The sequence below is a fragment of the Sinohyriopsis cumingii genome, chromosome 14 (assembly GCF_028554795.1).
Source record: "Sinohyriopsis cumingii isolate HCF-2022 chromosome 14, ASM2855479v2, whole genome shotgun sequence".
In the NCBI taxonomy this organism is placed as follows: Eukaryota; Metazoa; Mollusca; class Bivalvia; order Unionida; family Unionidae; genus Sinohyriopsis; species Sinohyriopsis cumingii.
The window spans coordinates 1,800,738-1,822,606 of NC_142974.1; the positions used below are offsets into that span (position 1 = coordinate 1,800,738).

The 21,869-nt window shown below is 35.4% G+C and overlaps 1 protein-coding gene across 2 annotated transcripts in view; it reads left to right on the plus strand.

Annotated features, from left to right (window-relative positions):
* The window catches only part of LOC149783086 (uncharacterized), a 94,437-nt gene extending 72,772 nt beyond the window's left edge, over positions 1 to 21,665 (plus strand). The window contains exons 16-20 of one of the 2 annotated variants that reach the window (XM_089931301.1): positions 2,657 to 2,771; positions 7,422 to 7,547; positions 10,752 to 11,159; positions 13,885 to 13,962; positions 16,601 to 21,665. In XM_089931301.1, the coding sequence (XP_089787427.1) occupies positions 2,657 to 2,771; positions 7,422 to 7,547; positions 10,752 to 11,159; positions 13,885 to 13,962; positions 16,601 to 16,660 (787 nt within the window). In that variant the 3' untranslated portion in view covers positions 16,661 to 21,665. Of the gene's footprint in view, positions 1 to 2,656; positions 2,772 to 7,421; positions 7,548 to 10,751; positions 11,160 to 13,884; positions 13,963 to 16,596 lie in introns of both variants that reach the window. The other variant, XM_089931300.1, reaches the window with a different exon arrangement.
* Positions 21,666 to 21,869: the final 204 nt, after the last annotated feature.

A 21,869-nucleotide genomic window follows, 5' to 3' on the forward strand; every position in this document is an offset into this window, starting at 1 on the left:
CCCCCAAACCCCCCTAAAAAAAATCAGCTTTTTTTACGGAAGACCAAAATCTATATATGGTCACATCACAGACAGTGTACATCTGGTCATTCCCATTCAACCCTTACATCATCTGCAATTGCCTAAATATATCTTGCCAGAATTTTTAACTGTTCTCTGAATATTAAATTTGGATGCATGCAAAATGAATCCACTCTGAATATAGTATATATTTATTTGTAATGCTACTGTGTGTTGTAAAATTCATAGAAGTTATGAAGACTACAAAGATAAAAGCATATTACTGTAGTATCGTATGTCAAGATTGTTTTTATTGCCAATGATTGTGAGATGTTTTCTTCCAGCTGTAAGGTTCAGTGAGCCATTCATGTGGTCCTTCATCTGCCAAGTCCATCCATTTGTATGGTCCTTCATCTGTCATGTTCATCGATTTGTATGGTCCTTCATCGGTCATGTTCATCCATTTGTTTGGTCCTTCATGTTCATCCATTTGTATGGTCCTCCATCTATCATGTTCATCCATTTGTATGGTCCTTCATCTGTCATGTTCATCCATTTGTATGGTCTTTAATCTGTCATGTTCATCCATATGTATGGTCCTCCATCTTTCGTGTTCATTCATTTGTATGGTCCTTCTGTCATGTCCATCCATTTGTATGGTCCTCCATCTGTCATGTCCATCCATTTGTATGGTCCTTCATCTGTCATGTTCTTCCATTTGTATGGTCCTTCATCTGTCATGTCCATCCATTTGTATGGATTGTCCTTCATCTGTCATGTTCATCCATTTGTATGGTCCATCTGTCATGTTCATCCATTTGTATGGTCCTTCTGTCATGTCCATCCATTTGTATGGTCCTCCATCTGTCATGTTAATCCATTTGTATGGATTGTCCTTCATCTGTCATTTTCATCTATTTGTATGGTCCATCATCTGTCATGTTCATCCATTTGTATTTCCTAGAGAAACAAATTCAAAAATCTACTGAGAAATAACCTCTTCAGTGAATTTTTAGCATACTGTCTTTTATTTCTGAGTTATCAGAATTTATTTTGCAGGCTCTTGCATAAAAGTACACAGGTTCTGAACTGTATTTTGATTAATAATAATAATAATAATGACCTTATTTAATTTTGATTGAATATAAAGGTTGCTTCCTTGCTCAGGATATTTCATGATCATTAGTTATTTCCCACACTAAGAGCATAAATATCTTAGAATTTGAAATGTTCTTCAGCGACTAATGTTGATCACGTCTCTTATTATAATCATGTGATTCAATGAGACTGGTGTAGATGGGTGGTAATTCAAGCCTCTTGTCCCTGTTTAGTGTTGGCCTCTGCTGTCATATTTTTGGTAATGTGATTCAATGAGACTGGTGTAGATGGGTGTTAATTCAAGCCTCTTGTCCCTGTTTAGTGTTGGCCACTGCTGTCATATTTTTGGTAATGTGATTCAATGAGACTGGTGTAGATGGGTGGTAATTCAAGCCTCTTGTCCCTGTTTAGTGTTGGCCTCTGCTGTCATAATTTTGGTCATGTGATTCAGTGAGACTGGTGTGGATGGGTGTTAATTCAAGCCTCTTGTCCCTGTTTAGTGTTGGCCTCTGCTGTCATATTTTTGGTCATGTGATTCAGTGGGATTGGTGTAGATGGGTGGTAATTCAAGCCTCTTGTCCCTGTTTAGTGTTGGCCTCTGCTGTCATATTTTTGGTCATGTGATTTAGTGAGACTGGTGTAGATGGGTGGTAATTCAAGCCTCTTGTCTCTGTTTAGTGTTGGCCTCTGCTGTCATATGTTTGGTCATGTGATTCAGTGAGACTGGTGTAGATGGGTGTTAATTCAAGCCCCTTGTCCCTGTTTAGTGTTGGCCTCTGCTGTCATATTTTGGTCATGTGATTCAATGAGACTGGTGTAGATGGGTGGTAATTCTAGCCCCTTGTCTGTTTAGTGTTGGCCTCTGCTGTCATATTTTTGGTCATGTGATTCAAGGAGACTGGTGTAGATGGGTAATAATTCTAGCCCCATGTCCCTGTTTAGTGTTGGCCTCTGCTGTCATATTTTTGGTCATGTGATTTAATGAGACTGGTGTAGATTGGTGGTAATTCAAGCCTCTTGTTCCTGTTTAGTGTTGGCCTCTGCTGTCATATTTTTGGTCATGTGATTCAGTGAGACTGGTGTAGATGGGTGTTAATTCAAGCCCCTTGTCCCTGTTTAGTGTTGGCCTCTGCTGTCATATTTTGGTCATGTGATTCAAGGAGACTGGTGTAGATGGGTAATAATTCTAGCCCCTTGTCCCTGTTTAGTGTTGGCCTCTGCTGTCATATTTTTGGTCATGTGATTCAATGAGACTGGTGTAGATGGGTGGTAATTCTAGCCCCTTGTCCCTGTTTAGTGTTTGCCTCTGCTGTCATATTTTGATCGCCTCCTTGACAGGGCTTGAATTATCACATATCTACAACAGTCTTCGCATATCATGTGACTATTATAGGTCATTACAAGTCAGCCACTATGATGTTTTGTAAGGTGTCTAACTTTTGAGTTCTTTGCCAGTTACTAAGATGTTGTACAATAGTAGAACTTAGAAGATCTCTACCAGATAAGAAATCTAACTTTAAGATCTAATAATTGGTATTTTTTCCTATAATACATTTAGAATGATTAGCAACAGAGGGCGATTTGTGGAAGCAGGGCACTTAAAATGCAACCTTCGAGAGGATCTGATGAGAAATAATATCTTCTTCCTTACTGTCCACAATGCTGCCATTTGGGTAAGTCAGCATTTTACTGTTACATTACAGCCTTCTGGGTAATTGGTAAGTGAACACTTGCTTACTGTCCATTATTATTCTGTCTTTGTAAGTCAATGCTTCCTTACTGTCCACAATGCTGCCATTTGGGTAAGTCAGCATTCTACTGTTACATTACAGCCGTCTGGGTAATTGGTAAGTGAACACTTGCTTACTGTCCAATATTATTCTGTCTTTGTAAGTCAATGCTTCCTTACTGTCCACAATGCTGCCATTTGGGCAAGTCAGCATTTTACTGTTACATTACAGCCTTCTGGGTAATTGGTAAGTGAACACTTGCTTACTGTCCATTATTATTCTGTCTTTGTAAGTCAATGCTTCCTTACTGTCCACAACGCTGCCATTTGGGTAAGTCAGCATTCTTCTGTTACATTACAGCCGTCTGGGTAATTGGTAAGTGAACACTTGCTTACTGTCCATTATTATTCTGTCTTTGTAAGTCAATGCTTCCTTACTGTCCACAATGCTGCCATTTGGGTAAGTCAGCATTTTACTGTTACATTACAGCCTTCTGGTTAATTGGTAAGTGAACACTTGCTTACTGTCCATTATTATTCTGTCTTGTAAGTCAATGCTTCCTTACTGTCCACAATGCTGCCATTTGGGTAAGTCAGCATTTTACTGTTACATTACAGCCGTCTGGGTAATTGGTAAGTGAACACTTGCTTACTGTCCATTATTATTCTGTCTTTGTAAGTCAATGCTTCCTTACTGTCCACAATGCTGCCATTTGGGTAAGTCAGCATTTTACTGTTACATTACAGCCTTCTGGGTAATTGGTAAGTGAACACTTGCTTACTGTCCATTATTATTCTGTCTTTGTAAGTCAATGCTTCCTTACTGTCCACAACGCTGCCATTTGGGTAAGTCAGCATTTTACTGTTACATTACAGCCTTCTGGGTAATTGGTAAGTTAACACTTGCTTACTGTCCATTATTATTCTGTCTTGTAAGTCAATGCTTCCTTACTGTCCACAACGCTGCCATTTGGGTAAGTCAGCATTTTACTGTTACATTACAGCCTTCTGGGTAATTGGTAAGTGAACACTTGCTTACTGTCCATTATTATTCTGTCTTTGTAAGTCAATGCTTCCTTACTGTCCATAATACTGCCACCTGGTTAAGTCAGCACTGATAATGACAGAGATGCTGCCAGAGCATGAATCGTGCAAAATTTTTACGAAATTTTTTAACACATTTGATGGAAATGCTGAAAGCTTTATATGAATTGTAACCAGGCTTAGCAAGATTAACTTAATTTTTTTAATAGAAAATTCTGTTGTAACGAAAACATATCACAATTTGTAATTTTTCAGTAATTGAATGTATATATTCGACATCATGCAGAGTTCATTAATGTAGTGTTCGGGATTGTGGATGGTTCATCAAATCAATGTATCCTTTTGGGTTCATATATGGTTCTTCAAACGGATGTATCATTTTGGTTTTGTGCATGGTTCATCAAATGAATGTATCATTTTGTTTGGTATCATGCACGGTTCATTAAATGAATGTATCATTTTGGGATCATACATGGTTCATCAGTTGAATGTATCATTTTGCAATCATGCATGGTTCATTAATTGAACATATTGTTTCAAAGGCCATTGCTATTTAGAATAGAAGACAAACATACACATTTCCATTCAGCAGTGAATTGTTGGGTTTATTTCTTTACATTAATGTACCTGTATGGACCAATAAGCAGTATTTCCCTTTATGCATATTTGTGTATCAGGGATGAACACTGGAGAAAATTGACGCACATGTTTTGTTGCTGTGAGTTTTTTTTATGCAAAGGATTTGCATAAATCGATCAGGATTTATTTAGTATCCAGTGCTTTGGATGAGGGATTACATCGTATATACTTCGTGCTCAAGCATGGACTGGTTCCCTGCTACATATGCTCCCTGCATTGCACTCCGCCATTGATAAAGTGTATATTCATATAGCGTTGTGCAATGCGGGAGCATACAAAACAGGGAACCAGACTAGCATAGTCAGTGTTATGATGTAGTAGCTTCCCCATATCTCACGAGCTCTCATGAGATATCCATTGATTTCATCAAGATGGCATCCAGATGTCAATGCTTGTTGCACTAGAAAGTGATCACCAGATTGAAACGGCTTTGACTGAGAATCATTAGCAAAGAAAGTGAAAGAAGCAGAACACAAAAGAGTATCTGTGGATCCAACTTTAATTAAAAATGGAGAAAATAATTCCCTTGACTGGAATATGGCACATCCATTTGGATTACTGGTGTGACTTCTGATCACATGATTGCAAAGACTGCAAAAGTGAATAATCCTTTCATGACAGGGCTTAAGAATTTAAACAAATCTGCTCTTGTTTGCCACAAGGTATCTGAAGAACACATTATCACCCAAGACATTCTTTCACAACAAAGAAATCAGTAAACTTGCTGAGACAAATGCGTTATTTGATTACAAAGTAAGGGGGTCATTGCAGATTTTGTTGGTTTTTAACCTGCTGCAATAAAAGAAAGATCTGAAAGTTCAGGTGTATCTTATTAGAAAGAAGACTAATCATTAGCATTTTTGATTTTTGGATAAATGTTTTCTCGGACAAAGTGGAATGAAACCGATCATAGTACACATTTTATGACAGGCAGTAAATTAACTGCCATTTGATTAAAAAGATTTAATTGGCTTTTTGAATTGGCTTATATGTAATGTGTTTGTCTATAATACAGCTACAAAAAGATTATAAGGAGACTGTTAAAAGTATGACTTTAAACTAAAAGAAAAATGAACTAATGCAATTATTCTTTGAATGGACAATGCATTGCATTTGTTTGTTAATTGTGCCTGTTGGTTTATTTGTATTTTTAGAGAGAGAGAGAGAGAGAGAGAGAGTATGTTGTGCAAGTTGCAATATCCTAATTCAAGCTGAAAAAGTACGTTTGAGTTGAAAATTTGTCAGTACGCTTTTGACCCCCACATGTTTTATTTGACCCCCAGTTCTGACACCAAGGGTTTTTCTTGCCCTCAATTTTACACCCATGGGGGATACACTGCAATAAGATACCGTTAGGGACCAATAAAATACCTGTTTATATTAATGTACCTGTAGGGACCAATAAAATACCTATATGGACCAACAAAATATATGTTGACATTAATATACCTGTATAGACCAATAAAATGACAGTTTACATTAATATCTGTATGGACCAATAAAATGCCAGTTTACATTAATATACCTGTATAGACCAATAAAATGACAGTTTACATTAACATACCTGTATAGACCAATAAAATGACAGTTTACATTAACATACATGTATAGACCAATAAAATGACAGTTTACATTAATATACCTGTATGGACCAACAAAATGCCAGTTTACATTAATATACCTGTATGGACCAATAAAATGACAGTTTACATTAATATACATGTATGGACCAATAAACGGACAGTTTACATTAATATATCTGTATTGACCAATAAAAGGACAGTTTACATTAATATACCTGTATTGACCAGTAAAAGGACAGTTTACATTAATATACATGTATGGACCAACAAAATGCCAGTTTACATTAATGAACCTGTATTGACCAGTAAACCGTATGGACCAATAAAATACATGTTTTCAATCAATTTATTACATGAATTGTGAACAATAAGTATCTGACACTCCACTTCATTGTCATTTTTGGGTTTTTGTTGGGGCAGGGGTATGGTCTATATTGTTTCAAAAGCATGTAAGTTGAGTTTAACATTTAAATAGATTTGTCAAACGTTGTCTTCCTTGGCTTCATTGTCATGACAGATGACGTACAGCCAGATTTGTCAGTCATTCATTTATCAACAGTTATAATATTTCATTCACCTTTTGCTTAATGAAGGAAAGTTACATTTGAGTTACATATGATGATTACATAATTCATACTCAACTGAGTTACATATTACATAATTCATATATTGTTGTAATATCAACCAGCAGTTACATATATTACATAACTTATATATAATAATAATATCAACAAGCAGTTACATATAATGATTTCATAATTCATACATAATTGTAATATCAACCAGCAGTTACAAATAATTTTACATAATTCATACATAATTGTAATATTGACAGTTGCATATAATGATTACATAATTCATACATAATTGTAATATTAAGAAGCAGTTACATATAATGATTACATAATTCATACATAATTGTAATATCAACAGCTACATATGATTACATAATTCATACATAATTGTAATATCAACCAGCAGTTACATATAATTTTACATAATTCATACATAATTGTAATATTAAGAAGCAGTTACATATAATGATTACATAATTCATACATAATTGTAATATCGATAGTTACATATAATATTACATAATTCATACATAATTGTAATATTGACAAGCAGTTACATATAATACATAATTCATACATAATTGTAATATCAACAAGCAGTTATATAATATTACATGATTCATACATAATTGTAATATTGACAAGCAGTTACATATAATGGTTACATAATTCATACATAATTGTAATATTGACATGCAGCGTAGAACAGTTAAAGGAATAATTTGTCAATAACTTGTCTCTGAATCATTTCAGTCACTTGGGTGGTCAAACTGGCTGAATATGGTATTCTTTGCTGACAATAGGGGACACATCTATGCATTTCCATGTCCACACTTTTCTGTGCAGAACCCAGATACCAAAACCTACAAATACCGACTGGTAAGTATAGAACCCAGATACCAAAACCTACAGCTACTGACTGGTAAGTATAGAACCCAGATAACAAAACCTACAGATACCGACTGGTAAGTATAAAACCCAGATACCAAAACCTACAGATACCGACTGGTAAGTATAGAACCCAGATACCAAAACCTAGATACCAACTGGTAAGTATAGAACCCAGATACCAAAACCTACAAATACTGACTGGTAAGTATAGTCAAGCCTTGCTCTATAGCTCATTTGTGCCAAAAGACTTTACACTGTGGTCTTGGGTGTCCAACCAGTTATTGTATTGAAAATTCCAACAACCTGCTAACTAATTAGATCATGTATTTTGGGTGAATCAGTATCCAGGAGGGCAGTTTCATAAGCACATATGTCGGGGTACTCTGATTACTTGAAGAGTTCATATAAAAATAGAGAATTTTAAAAAATTTTTTCAATATGTGACTATTCCAAAGTAAAAGTGCCTTTCTTGGGTCCCATGCATGCTTTGCTTGAACAACTCTATATAAACTGGTCACTTTCATCACTTTTGAGTATTGTTTTAATTATAGCAAAGTTTTCAAAACAGAAAGCACCTATTGTTAGGAAACAAATATGAAAATTAGTAGGTTGAATATTGTTTTCTAGAGGGTTAAGTTGATTCACAGAGATACAGGAGTTTCGGTTTTGCTGGCAAATCTCGGGTTTTGTCATCAGATATCTAGTTTCTGAATTTAAGATTTTTGAGTTTGTTCTAGTTTTGTTACACTGGACTTGGTTGCTTTCTGTGTATTTTACCCCAAACAGTGGATTAGGTCTTTTTCAAAATCCTAGAGATATGTTTTACACATTACTGTCAAAATACATTTGAACCATTCTCAATGAAGATTTTGAAAGGGCTTAAAATGTAATCAACCAATTGCTTGTTTAATGATACTTATTGTGTTTAGCATGCGAGCTAAAAAAAAGTTGGATATATACCACTTAGAAATCCAGGGGGTCCACATTGAAGTCCTTCACATTAAGGGCAGACTAAATGTATTATTGGACTCATGGCCCCAAGGGAATCAACTAATGGAAGCCCAACGGCTGCTTGATCCCATCAATTGAATCTGTACCTGATGTGATCGACCACAGATGGATATATTTGTACAAAGGTGGAACACAAAATTCCTAGCCTTTATACTAATAACAGATATGCAGACCGAGGCAGATCTGTAGGCCAAGGCAGATGAGACTCTTTCCTTAAAGCTACATTAACAATCCAAAGCACACACACACACACACTCCTTCATTTGGTAGTCCCTTAACCTTATCCTCCAACACCTGAGATCCCAAAAGTCTTGCAAAAGTGAAGGTATAGGGATGCCATCTAATCCACAAATGGAAAATCATGGTTAAATAAATGACTGGCTAAATCTGACTGGAAAATCATGACCATTTCTCACCAGCTTTGGTGGGAGCAATTTTGATCCTAACCCAGATAGGTTGAACTTACCCATCTACATCATATTACAGAACAGATGGTGGAGAAAATCGGATCCACATCTTTGAAAGCCAGTGGTGCAAGTGAGGACACATTCAAAGTGAGGACACATTCATCCACTTAAGGCATCAATGCCCCCAAGTAGCTAACTTTCTACTATGGTTCCTTGAAGTGAGAAAGTTAGCTCTTTGAAGTGAGAAAGTTAGCTCCCATCATGATAAAATGATGCTGCTTCACGATCTCAGACACACTGCCATCATGAAAGAAAGGATATAGAACAGAACCAAAACCTTTCTTGGTTAATTTTTATTTGTCATACCCAAAGACATTGGTTTAGTGCGTTAAGTGGAATTGATCATGGGTTCTAATGGGTTGAATAAGTCACTGTGAAAACAGCACTTGAGAGGATTGTTGGTTCACCTGCTTCATGCTCAGTGTAGCTAAAGAAAGCAACAACATTATTGCCTTCCCTGAGTTAGACTTAAGCTCTGTGTTGGGTTGGTATAGATCACAAATTTGTTGGTAGCCCAATGGATTTCTAATTTCTTTAATATAATTGCTGTTCACGGGCCAGATTTCTGTTCTTTTACTCTGCCCTGAGGGCCGGACAGAACACGTTCACGGGCCAGATCCGGGCCATGGGCTATGCACCTCTGATTCATATGTACACTTGAAAGAGAGATGGGTTGCATGTAGAGAATTAACCCAAGAGCAAATAAAGATGTACATTTTGGCTCATAAAATTGTGGTAGTTATGGCATGCACTGCATTTAAATAAGCTATTCCCTGGCTGATATTATACAATGATAGAGTTAACTTTCACAAGTTTCTTTAATCTCCAAAAGCTCACTTAAACCTGCTGGCACCAATGTCAATATAATAAGCTACCTTTCCATGTCGTTCATCAGCTTTTCCTTGATGTGGAGTCAGTTCTCCCACTGGTTATATCAAGATTTAGAAGCTGCCTCAAATACCTTTGGAGAGTGGAAGTGACCTGTCTCTTGGGTAAGGGATGTAAATCTCTCCACCTATTACTTATTATCCTAAAGTATTAGGATCACATAGCATGTTTGAAAAAGAAACTAAAATTTGTTTGATAATACTTACCTGATCATGATACAGACACATCCTTCCAGTGACTCCTCAGTTACATGCTACCAGGAGAGTGTCCACTATGCTCCAGTAGTAACTTTGGAACATGCAGGATTTTATGCCTGTTGTATATCAAAGGAAGATTACTCTGTGAGACAGCAACCTTTGTGGACAGACAACTTTTAAGCTTCAATAGCTAGCTGGTCTTAGCCTGGGAGGGCTGGATTTGCAAAATATTGGTTGTGCTGCTAAGGTATTATGATCAAGTAAGTGGTATTTAAGAAATAGATTTCACTCCAAAAATTGGTTTCTTGTTCAAAAGTTTTAACAGATGTAAGAAAATATTTTTTTATTAAATTTAATTTGATGGAATTTCTCTAGAATATTGTAGATAGCGTAAATATTCAGAAGTTATAAAAAAGAGACCATTTTAACATGGATTCATGTAAAGAAAGAGTTCAGTCCCTTGATGGCTTTTGTTACTTTTCTTGTAATTAATGTATAATTATTGAATATTGTTTTGATTAAAATTATTTGCAGTATGTATATTTAATAACAAACCTGTAGATCTATTTAGAATTTTTGCATTTGCACATTTTAACAGAATTCATAAAATATCTGCTTATTCATTTCAGTCAGTTCTTAAAACAGCACTCAAGTTTAAAGATGAGGAAAGTAATGAAAATGAGGAAAGAGCAAACGAAAGACAACTAGTTAACGAACCAGATGATTCCGAAAGGAATGAGCCAGAAATAGATAATATCAAGAATAGTGAAACAGTATGCAGTAAATCCATGGAAAATATGCCAGACTCAGATGCTTGCGAGAAAACTGAGGCTGTGGAGGGTAGTTCAGAAAAAGATATCCCAGAGAAAAATAAAAACTCTAAGAAAAAAGAAGAAAAGAGTAAAAGATTGAAAGGAAAAGTCAGTGGCTATGAAGAGATCAAGAAGGACAGTGAGGTAAAACCATCCAAAGTCTGGCCTGGCTCTTACAAAGAGGCTGTGGAGAAAACATACTTGGAATATACTGAATCTGTAGAGGTTAGTATATACTACACTCTGGTACGCATAAATTTGTCACTACATCAGTAGTGTTGTTGGGTGTATTTGAATGCCTTAGAGTACAATCCAACTCAACAGACATCAAATACTATAACAGAGCTGCAACATTTTGTACATTGTAAAATACAGACAAAATATTGTTGAAATCATTTTCCTGTTGTCTAATTCCTGTATTTTAAAAATATTTACTTATATTTTCATGTAAGAATATTTAAGCCTTCCCATCATGCTATGCAACACTTGATTGTAAGTGTCAAAAGAATTACTGTTGTCAGCAAGAAAACTGGCATTTTGTGAACAAAAACTGCATTAACCCCCAAGCATGGAAATGATATTTGGCTGAAGAGGTACGTGGGAAAGCCTGCCAGTAGCTTCTTGTGGGTCAGTGGTTCTTCCCTGGGTTTTCCAGGGTTCTTCCTCCACCAGTTATACTGGCTGCCATGCATAGCCTATCTTGTGCTGAAAAATGGCGTTAAACCCTAGAACAACAACAACAACAATTTGGCTGAAGATATGTGATTCATCACTGTTTGCTTTTTTATGAAGATATGCCCCATTTACTAGCTTGATAACAATATGAAAAACCTGGTGTGTTGCATCACTCAATTGGACTTGTCAGAAATATAATTTATTGCATCTCAAATCAACAATTCTGTCTAACATCTGATATTTCTATGATAAAGGCAGTTCAAACTGAGATGATCTTACAAAATGATGGGGCCCCGAGTGGCCGAAAGCGCTCTCCGTTACGGATCACTGCCATCTCACCTCTGTCTGCACTGGTTTGAGTTTCAGATTCAGTCAACATGGGTATGTGAGAAAGCTTGCCAGTAGCTTCTTGTGGGTAGGTGGTTCTTTCCAGTGTTTTCCTGGGTTCTTCCTCCACCATTAATACTGGCCGCCATGTATAGCCTATCTTGTGCTGAAAAATGGCGTTAAACCCCACAACAACAACGACAACAACAACAAAATGGTTGGTGGGGGTCATGTGCAGACAAGTGAGCTTAATCTTTGAAGCTTTTAATTCAGAAAGCAAGATTAGTTATAATATAAAAAGATAATTTTCTTTTCAGTATAAATACAGGATATATTTCATCATATATTAACTCATACAAAAATGTATATATATTAACTCATACAAAAATATATATATATATTAATTCATACAAATTTATATATATATATTAACTCATAGGTTAACTCGCCACTCATTAAAATGTTTTCTTATACCACATATTGTGCATAATAACAAAGAGAAAGAAATATTCTCTGTATACCTACTGACCAGTTGAAAGATATTGCATGGGTAAGTTTTATCTGCATAGAGCAATTGTCATTAGATCATGAATAGTGTGTTTTAAGGTGCAACCAAGAGTATGTACTGATAGTTAGCATGTACTACTCTTTAATGGTGTATTAGCCAGGTTTACAGCTTTGTAGAACATTTCTGGATGTCTTTTCCAGCACTTTAGTGAAACCATGTTGTATTTCATACCATCTGTTATATATTTGTATGCTAAAAATGCTGTTGACTTATGCTGTCACTAGCACATCCTTTGGCATTAGCACATCCTTTGGCATTTAGCATATCCTTTGGCATTAGCATTAGCACATCCTTTGGCATTAGCATTAGCATATCCTTTGGCATTAGCACATCCTTTGGCATTAGCATTAGCACATCCTTTAGCATTAGCATATCCTTTGGCATTAGCACATCCTTTGGCATTAGCATTAGCACATCCTTTGGCATTAGCACATCCTTTGGCATTAGCATTAGCACATCCTTTGGCATTAGCACATCCTTTGGCATTAGCATTAGCACATCCTTTGACACTGATATATATAAGTGAGTTGGAATATTGAATTCCTCCAACTATAATTACAATTCAACAATTCAGTGAAAAATTTAATTTGCATTAAATATCATTATTTTATCATGGGTCTGTATAATCACACTACTCAAATATATCAGAATCTATCATTGCTGGTAGGCTGTTGTTACCCCCTGGGTCATCTCAACTGTAAACCTTTGTCCATTGTCTTTCAGTATTATTAAATCACAACATTGTCAGGACCTTGTGTTTCTTGTCACATATTGAAACACAATTTAAAAAATTAGCAAAAAAAACAGACTATATATTGCAGAACTGATACACTTCATTGAGACATCATTGACAGACTATATATACTGATACACTTCATTGAGACATCATTGACAGACTAGATATACTGATACACTTCATTGAGACATCATTGACAGACTAGATATACTGATACACTTCACTGAGACATCATTGACAGACTATATATACTGATACACTTCATTGAGACATCATTGACAGACTATATATACTGATACACTTCACTGAGACATCATTGACAGACTATATATACTGATACACTTCATTGAGACATCATTGACAACTGTTGCTTGCAGTCTTATAACATAGTCAGCCCTTTGGTACTTTACTGCAAGTCAAGAATTAAAGAATTTCAGACATATTCAATGCATTAGGTGGAAAATAAGAGACATGCAATCTAATAATTTAGTGTCAGAATGTATGCTTTTCTTCAGGTGGAACTTTACCACCAGACAGAGGGAGGTAACATGCTGTGGGGAGTATGTCTATATGATTTGTTGTGTTTGTTGACAGTGACTTTTTTAAGACTTGCATTTTTTTAAATACATTTCTTTCTATTTCAGACCAAATCACCAGGACCAAAAACTTTAGATGAAATTGAAACCCAACTTGACAGTTTTCCATTAGGATCCCTCTATTCTGTGAGTACTTATCCATATTTTACACAGATCAGAACCATCACATTTCTGTTTTTAGAAACATAAAATTGAGGTGTTATCATCCTGAGAGGCATTATCTCTGTCAAAGGCATTATCTCTCAGAGGCATTTTCTCACTGAGAGGCAATATCCTTCTGAGAGGCAATTTCTGTCTGAGAGTAATTATCTTTGACAGGCAGTATCTATCTGAGAAATATCATGAATCTAATACTATTGGCAATTTTAAATTTTACACTGTTGAGACCAGACAGTTTATAGAGATAGCCAATATACATACAAGGTTCAGTATTAAAATAGCTTTATTGGAATCAATGTATGCAGTGAACACCAGTTTATAGAGGTTAATGGGTTAAAATGACTTTATTAAAATCAATATGACCTGTATGCAATGAACACCAATCTGCAGAGATTCAGTGTTAAAATGGCTTATTCGAATCAATATGACCTGTATGCAGTGAACACCAATCTACAGAGATTCAGTGTTAAAATGACTTTATTAAAATCAATATGACCTGTATGCAGTGAACACCAGTTTACAGAGCTTCAGTGTTAAAATGACTTTATTAAAATCAATATGACCTGTATGCAGTGAACACCAATCTACAGAGATTCAGTGTTAAAATGGCTTATTCGAATCAATATGACCTGTATGCAGTGAACACCAATCTACAGAGATTCAGTGTTAAAATGACTTTATTAAAATCAATATGACCTGTATGCAGTGAACACCAATCTGCAGAAGTTTAGTGTTAAAATGGCTTTATTGAAATCAATATAACCTGTATTCAGTGAACACCAATCTGCAGAGGTTCAATGTTAAAATGGCTTGTTCGAATCAGTATGACCTGTATGCAGTGAACACCAATCTGCAGAGGTTCATTGTTAAAATGGCTTATTCGAAACAATATGACCTGTATGCAGTGAACACCAATCTGCAGAGGTTCAATGTTAAAATGGCTTATTCGAATCAATATGACCTGTATGCAGTGAACACCAATTTAGAGAGGTTCAGTATTAAAATGGCTTTATTGGAATCAACATGACCTATATGAAGAGGCCCTGGTTTTGAGAAGTGTTTTGCTGCACCTCTGGGGTTGTCAGTCAGCTGCAGATACCAATCTTTGCTGATGGCTTGTGATTAGAGTAAGGAAGAACCCAATTGATTTCAGGCCAAGGTCACCATGACTAATGGAAGAAATATAGTTTTTGAAGAATACTTTCCACCATATACAATTACCAAACTTTGTGGATTGCTTGCACTTAAGGTAAGGAATTATCCTACCTTGTTTAGGGTCAAAAGGTCAAAGAACAAGGCCACTTTGAATGAATGAAGACAAATATTTTCTGCACAGTAACTTGTCATCAACAGTTACAAAACTTTTTCAATGGTTTATACTTGGAATATTGATTTTTGGGGCCAAAAGGTCAAAGTATAAAAATGGTTTTAGTACAATAACACTATAACATTATTACTTCAAAATAACATTGGTTCTTTGTCACAAACCTGGCCCAAACTTTGTGGATGGCTTGTATTTAGGGAAAAGAAGTTGCTTATCTGTTTGGAGGTCAAAATGTCAAAGGTCAGTGTCACAGCAATATCAGTTATCTACATTGAGGACTATCAGAAGATGGCGTATAATGTGCCATTCACCATACTTGTGTTATTTTGCAATGATGATACTTATTGTTGGTTGAGCACTAAAGTGTTATGTCAGATAGCTGTCAACCCCAATTATAACACTTGTTGATGGTTGAACAGTGAAGAGTTGTGTCAGTTTGTTGATGGTTGAACCGTGAAGAGTTGTGTCAGTTTGTTGATGGTTGAACAGTGAAGAGTTGTGTCAGTTTGTTGATGGTTGAACAGTGAAGAGTTGTGTCAGTTTGTTGATGGTTGAACAGTGAAGAGTTGTGTCTGTTTGTTGATGGTTGAACCGTGAAGAGTTGTGTCTGTCTGTTGATGGTTGAACCGTGAAGAGTTGTGTCAGTTTGTTGATGGTTGAACAGTGAAGAGTTGTCAGTTTGTTGATGGTTGAACAGTGAAGAGTTGTGTCAGTTTGTAGATAGTTGAACAGTAAAGAGTTGTGTCAGTTTGTTGATGGTTGAACAGTGAAGAGTTGTGTCAGTTTGTTGATGGTTGAACAGTGAAGAGTTATGTCAGTTTGTTGATGGTTGAACAGTAAAGAGTTGTGTCAGTTTGTAGATGGTTGAACAGTGAAGAGTTGTGTCAGTTTGTTGATGGTTGAACATTGAAGAGTTGTGTCCGTTTGTTGATGGTTGAACAGTGAAGAGTTGTGTCAGTGTGTTGATGGTTGAACATTGAAGAGTTGTGTCAGTTTGTTGATGGTTGAACAGTGAAGAGTTGTGTCAGTTTGTTGATGGTTGAACATTGAAGAGTTGTGTCCGTTTGTTGATGGTTGAACAGTGAAGAGTTGTGTCAGTGTGTTGATGGCTGAACATTGAAGAGTTGTGTCAGTTTGTTGATGGTTGAACATTGAAGAGTTGTGTCAGTTTGTTGATGGTTGAACAATGAAGAGTTGTGTCAGTTTGGCTTCCTATCATAATGCTAATAAAATTATTGTTTTTAATAACACTTTATACAACTTGTGTTTATTTGCAGATAGCTGTCAACCCTAATTACCACACTTGTTGCTGGTTGGCTAGTGGAGGTGAGGCAGGAATAGTCCGGGTCCAGAACATCAAGCCCCTAATTATGAATACAATGCTGAAACCACATGTGCCAGATACTTAACCAAGGGTTAATGGAAACTTGCATGACAACTTACCCAAATAAACACATGTGATGACTAACCTGGATAAAATCCATACAGCTCTTGACATGGGTAAATGCATGTGGCAGTAGACACGGGTAAATGCATGTGGCAGTTGACATGGATGATCACATATGGCAATTTACATGATCATGTGACTGCTGACATGGATTATCATGTGACAATAGGCATGGATGGTCACATTCACATATGGCAATTGACATGATCACATATGACATTTGACATTGATGATTGCATGTGACATTCAGGGTGATGGATTTAAATGACAGTTTGTGACAGTTGACATGAATGATTAGTAATGATAAGTGTGGAAGAAGACTTCTGATGAAGGATATAGATTATCACATGTGACAACTGGCATTCTTCAACACACGTGTCAACTGTCATGGATGAACAGTGAATACAACCTTGTAATAATTAATGTGGATGGGCACATTTTGGACAGCTGATATTTATGAATATTTGTGACCACCACCATGGAATAATAAAATTGAAAAATGAGATGGATGAACATGTATAACAATGTACATGAATTACATGTGACAATATACATTAATAAAACATATATAGCAAATGACATGGATGAACACACATGAACTCATGAACTGTGGCGTGAATGAACACTTGGTATCAGAGATAAATATTGTGACACATAGACAGGTATACTGTATGAGAAAGTTTTCTTGGATGTGCTGTAGGTGATGGCTGTTGAAATGACTGATTTTACCATAGTTTCCATGAATAACTCAGTCAATATGTGCAATATACTTAGTATTGATGTATATTTAAGTGTGAGGTAAACTTACGTGGAGCATCACATGCAGTAATCTGTAGATGTTCGGAGAAACTTGTGTGATAATTCAAATGTAGGATCACATGCAGTAATCCGTAGATGTTCGGAGAAACTTGTGTGATAATTCAAATGTAGGATCACATGCAGTAATCCATAGATGTTCGGAGAAACTTGTGTGATAATTCAGATGTAAGATCAGATGCAGTAACTTAAATATTTGGTTCTGTCTTACCTCTTAGTCTTATCTCAGGAACTAGGCCACCATCATTTGCCTGGTTTGATCTCAGGAACTAGGCCACCATCATTTGCCTGGTTTGAGTGACTGCACAGTATTACATAATCCAGACAAAAAACATGGGAGTAATACAGATAAACACATTGGTAAAAGCTGGCAACATAAAAAAAAACTTGGGTAGACATTTATGGAACTTTGTAGATAAGTTACCCTTGAGTAATCTGGGTAGATATTTACTTAACTTTATAGTTAAGCTGCCCTTGGGGTAACACTTTGAAAGAGGGTTTTCATCCATGGCTTCCACCCCATTGGGTCACTAGGAGGCTGGCTAAGGTCAGATCTGCAGGAATTTCTATGGTTACATTTTTTGATATTTTCTGACAAAGCTTTCTATATGCAGTCATACAAGGAAAATTATGTGTGACATTTTAAAGTTTGATCCCAGGCTACAAGTTCATGGTCTGAATTAGGTGTTGTGGGATGAGTATAGGGCTGGGGTGGATATGTATGGATTTTGAATATGTTGTGGAATGAGTATAGGGCTGGGGTGGATATGTAGGGATTTGGAATATGTTGTAGGATGAGTATAGGGCTGGGGTGGATATGTAGGGATTTGGAATATGTAATTCGTGTGGATTTGTGATTGTGAGCACTTGCAGTTATTCTAGTAAATTAGCTTATTACACTATGTTTGAAGCTCCGCAGAGCCTTAAAAGTGAGCTCGGGGGTAGAAATGCATTCTTATATGCTCACTTGCCAAGAATAACTGAAATGTTCAAATGTTAATTTTTATGCATATTAGTATGACTGTGGGAGAGTCTTAATAACTTTACTGAGATGTTGAGTTAAATTAGGCCTGTATTTGTGGGACTGTATAAACTAAATTTTATTCAATGATTTTATTATTAAAGAGAAGACCTCAGCACATGTAATGACTGTATTTAGACTCATTCATTTCAAAGTTGATGGACCTTACTTTCATATTTATGGCAGATCATATAATTATGATATTAGTCAAAATTTAATTATCACAGGGTAGCAACCTTTTTTCCATGTCCAAGTACTCTGAATTAATTCCCTTTCTCATATGGGGACATCACACCAGCACTTCCCATTTGCGATAATGGTTAGGATGTACCTGTTATTATTTGAGTCTACATTCCATACAGTGCTCTTGTATTTTAGTATTTACATCTAATTTGCACAGGATTTATTGCAGTAGATATTACTGGAACAAATATGTTTACATAAGAATTCTACAATTTCATAATAGTTCTTCACACATAATTTTTATACAAGATCTATACAAGATCCACCTTTTTAAATTTAAATTCTGTACTGATTAAAAAAGATACAAAAATTCTAGTCATAAGTTTAATTAAATACAAAAAATATTGACAAACAGTAGACATTTTTTGTATTTACTTTTTTATAGAAAGAGTGAGTAGATCTATGATCTAAAATGTTGAATCGCAAATTGTTTTTAATTGTAGAACACGTTATTTGATATGGTTATTTGTTTTGATACTTGTCTTAATGTATATCTTTTCCATGAGGTACTTTATGTTTGTAATTAACATGAATTAGATAAAAATTTGTGGATAACAGTTGTTAATTCATTACATCATGTTTGCAAGAAAACTATTTATCCAATTGTGACTAAAAGTGAAACAAGCTGACTGATGCGTGTTTGCAGTGTTAATATATACACATGCTGTCTAACACTTCAGTGACAAATCAGATGGAGTTAAGTTTAGTAGACCTTACACTAACAGCAGGAAGTGACAGTCACATGACACAAATATTGTGTACTGTACAAGGAAATGTCCAACATCCAGTGTCTGAAGCTTATTTATCCTCAACTGTTGTGCCAACCTAAATTTTACAGATGTAATAAATGAAGTGAACCCCATCTTTTGAGTACATATTGTAACTTAGACCTGAATTTCCCTTTTAATTCTTGCGGTGAAACCGTTTACTTGGCCCAAAAATTACCCTGGCTCTAATGCATTAAAATATGGTTACAAGCCGTATTCCATACCGTAATTGTATGTGTGCTTTTACAAGTGAAACCATACAAATAGAAAGGTGTTGTTCAGTTATATAAAATAAATGCATAGACCTAGAGATTTGGCTTTTAAATCTTGTTTTCATATGTCCAATAGGAAACATTTTATGTTGCAGTAATTGACACATTCATGGTACAGTTACAATACTTGATGTTGCAGTAATTGACACATTCATGGTACAGTTACAATACTTGATGTTACAGTAATTGACACATTCATGGTACAGTTACAATACTTGATGTTGCAGTAATTGACACAGTCATGGTACAGTTATGATACTTTGTGTTGCAGTAATTGACACAGTCATGGTACAGTTACAATACTTTATGTTGCAGTAATTGACACAGTTATGGTACAGTTACATATGTTGCAGTAATTGACAGTCATGGTACAGTTACATATGTTGCAGTAATTGAGTCATGGTACAGTTATGATACTTTGTGTTGCAGTAATTGACACAGTCATGGTACAGTTACAATACTTTATGTTGCAGTAATTGACACAGTTATGGTACAGTTACATATGTTGCAGTAATTGACAGTCATGGTATAGTTACATATGTTGCAGTAATTGACACAGTCATGGTATAAGTTACAGTACTTTATGTTGCAGTAATTGACACAGTCATGGTACAGTTACAATACTTTATGTTGCAGTAATTGACAGTCATGGTATAGTTACATATGTTGCAGTAATTGACACAGTTATGGTACAGTTACAATATATTGTTATATCTGTTGATTTATGTACAAAAAGTATTTGAATGAAAGATTTTTTTATCAAATGACTGAAAAATTGTACAATAAAGGCTGGGAATTATTAAGCTGTTGTCATTCATTGATTTTGATGGCCTTGTGGTACTGCATAATTATGGTAGGTCTAATATTTACCTGTATGTAGTAATGCATGATTAGATCTAATATTTATCTGTATGGAGTACTGCATAATTAGATCTAATATTTACCTGTATAGAGTACTGCAAATTAGATCTAATATTTACCTGTATGAAGTAATGCATAATTAGATCTAATATTTACCTGTATTTAGTAATGCATAATTAGATCTTATATTTACCTGTACGGAGTACTGCATAATTAGATCTAATATTTACCTGTATGTAGTAATGCATAATTAGATCTAATATTTACCTGTATGGAGTACTGCATAATTAGATCTAATATTTACCTGTATGTAGTAATGCATGATTAGATCTAATATTTACCTGTATAGAGTACTGAATAATTAGATCTAATATTTACCTGTATGTAGTAATGCATAATTAGATCTAATATTTACCTGTATGGAGTACTGCATAATTTGATCTAATATTTGCCTATATGAAGATAAAAATGCAGTTATTTGTTATACAGAAGGGTAGTTTTATATCTAAATAGAGACATGCCCAAGAAAAATAGTTTAGTTTGGTTTTGTACCATTTAACACCATCATTTTACATGACAGGTTATACATGACAACCGGCATATTTGGTGGAGAAGAACCCAGGAACAACCACCAACACTGGCAAGATTTATCATATTGTTTGAGCTATATGTAGAAATCATAGATTGTGAGCCTTCTAGCTGCAAGCGTTTGGATGTATGGAATGCTCTCTTAAACCTGGAAGCATGTTTTGTGTGCTTACTATGGAAGAGTGAGTGCTTTTATCCATGCCAGTCTGTCTTTCCATCTGTCCATTATACCTGGGTCATTGATTGCATTTGCACGAGTTTTCTTGTGCATATTTTAGCTCTTGGTCAAACAACTTGGGTCAGTTGAAAACCCATCCAACAGAAGTAGGTGAATTTTACCTACTGGTATATATAAAAATAAACTAATTTGGGTTAAATTTCGAATTTATAAGTTGTTTTCTTTGCACCAGGGATATGAAACATAGTATGTGGATTCCACTGTGACTAAAAGGCTCGAATCAAGAATGGCACTGTAACCAATATTTCATGCTTTTCTAAGTGTTAAGTTTGATATGGAACCCATATCTTGTCAAAA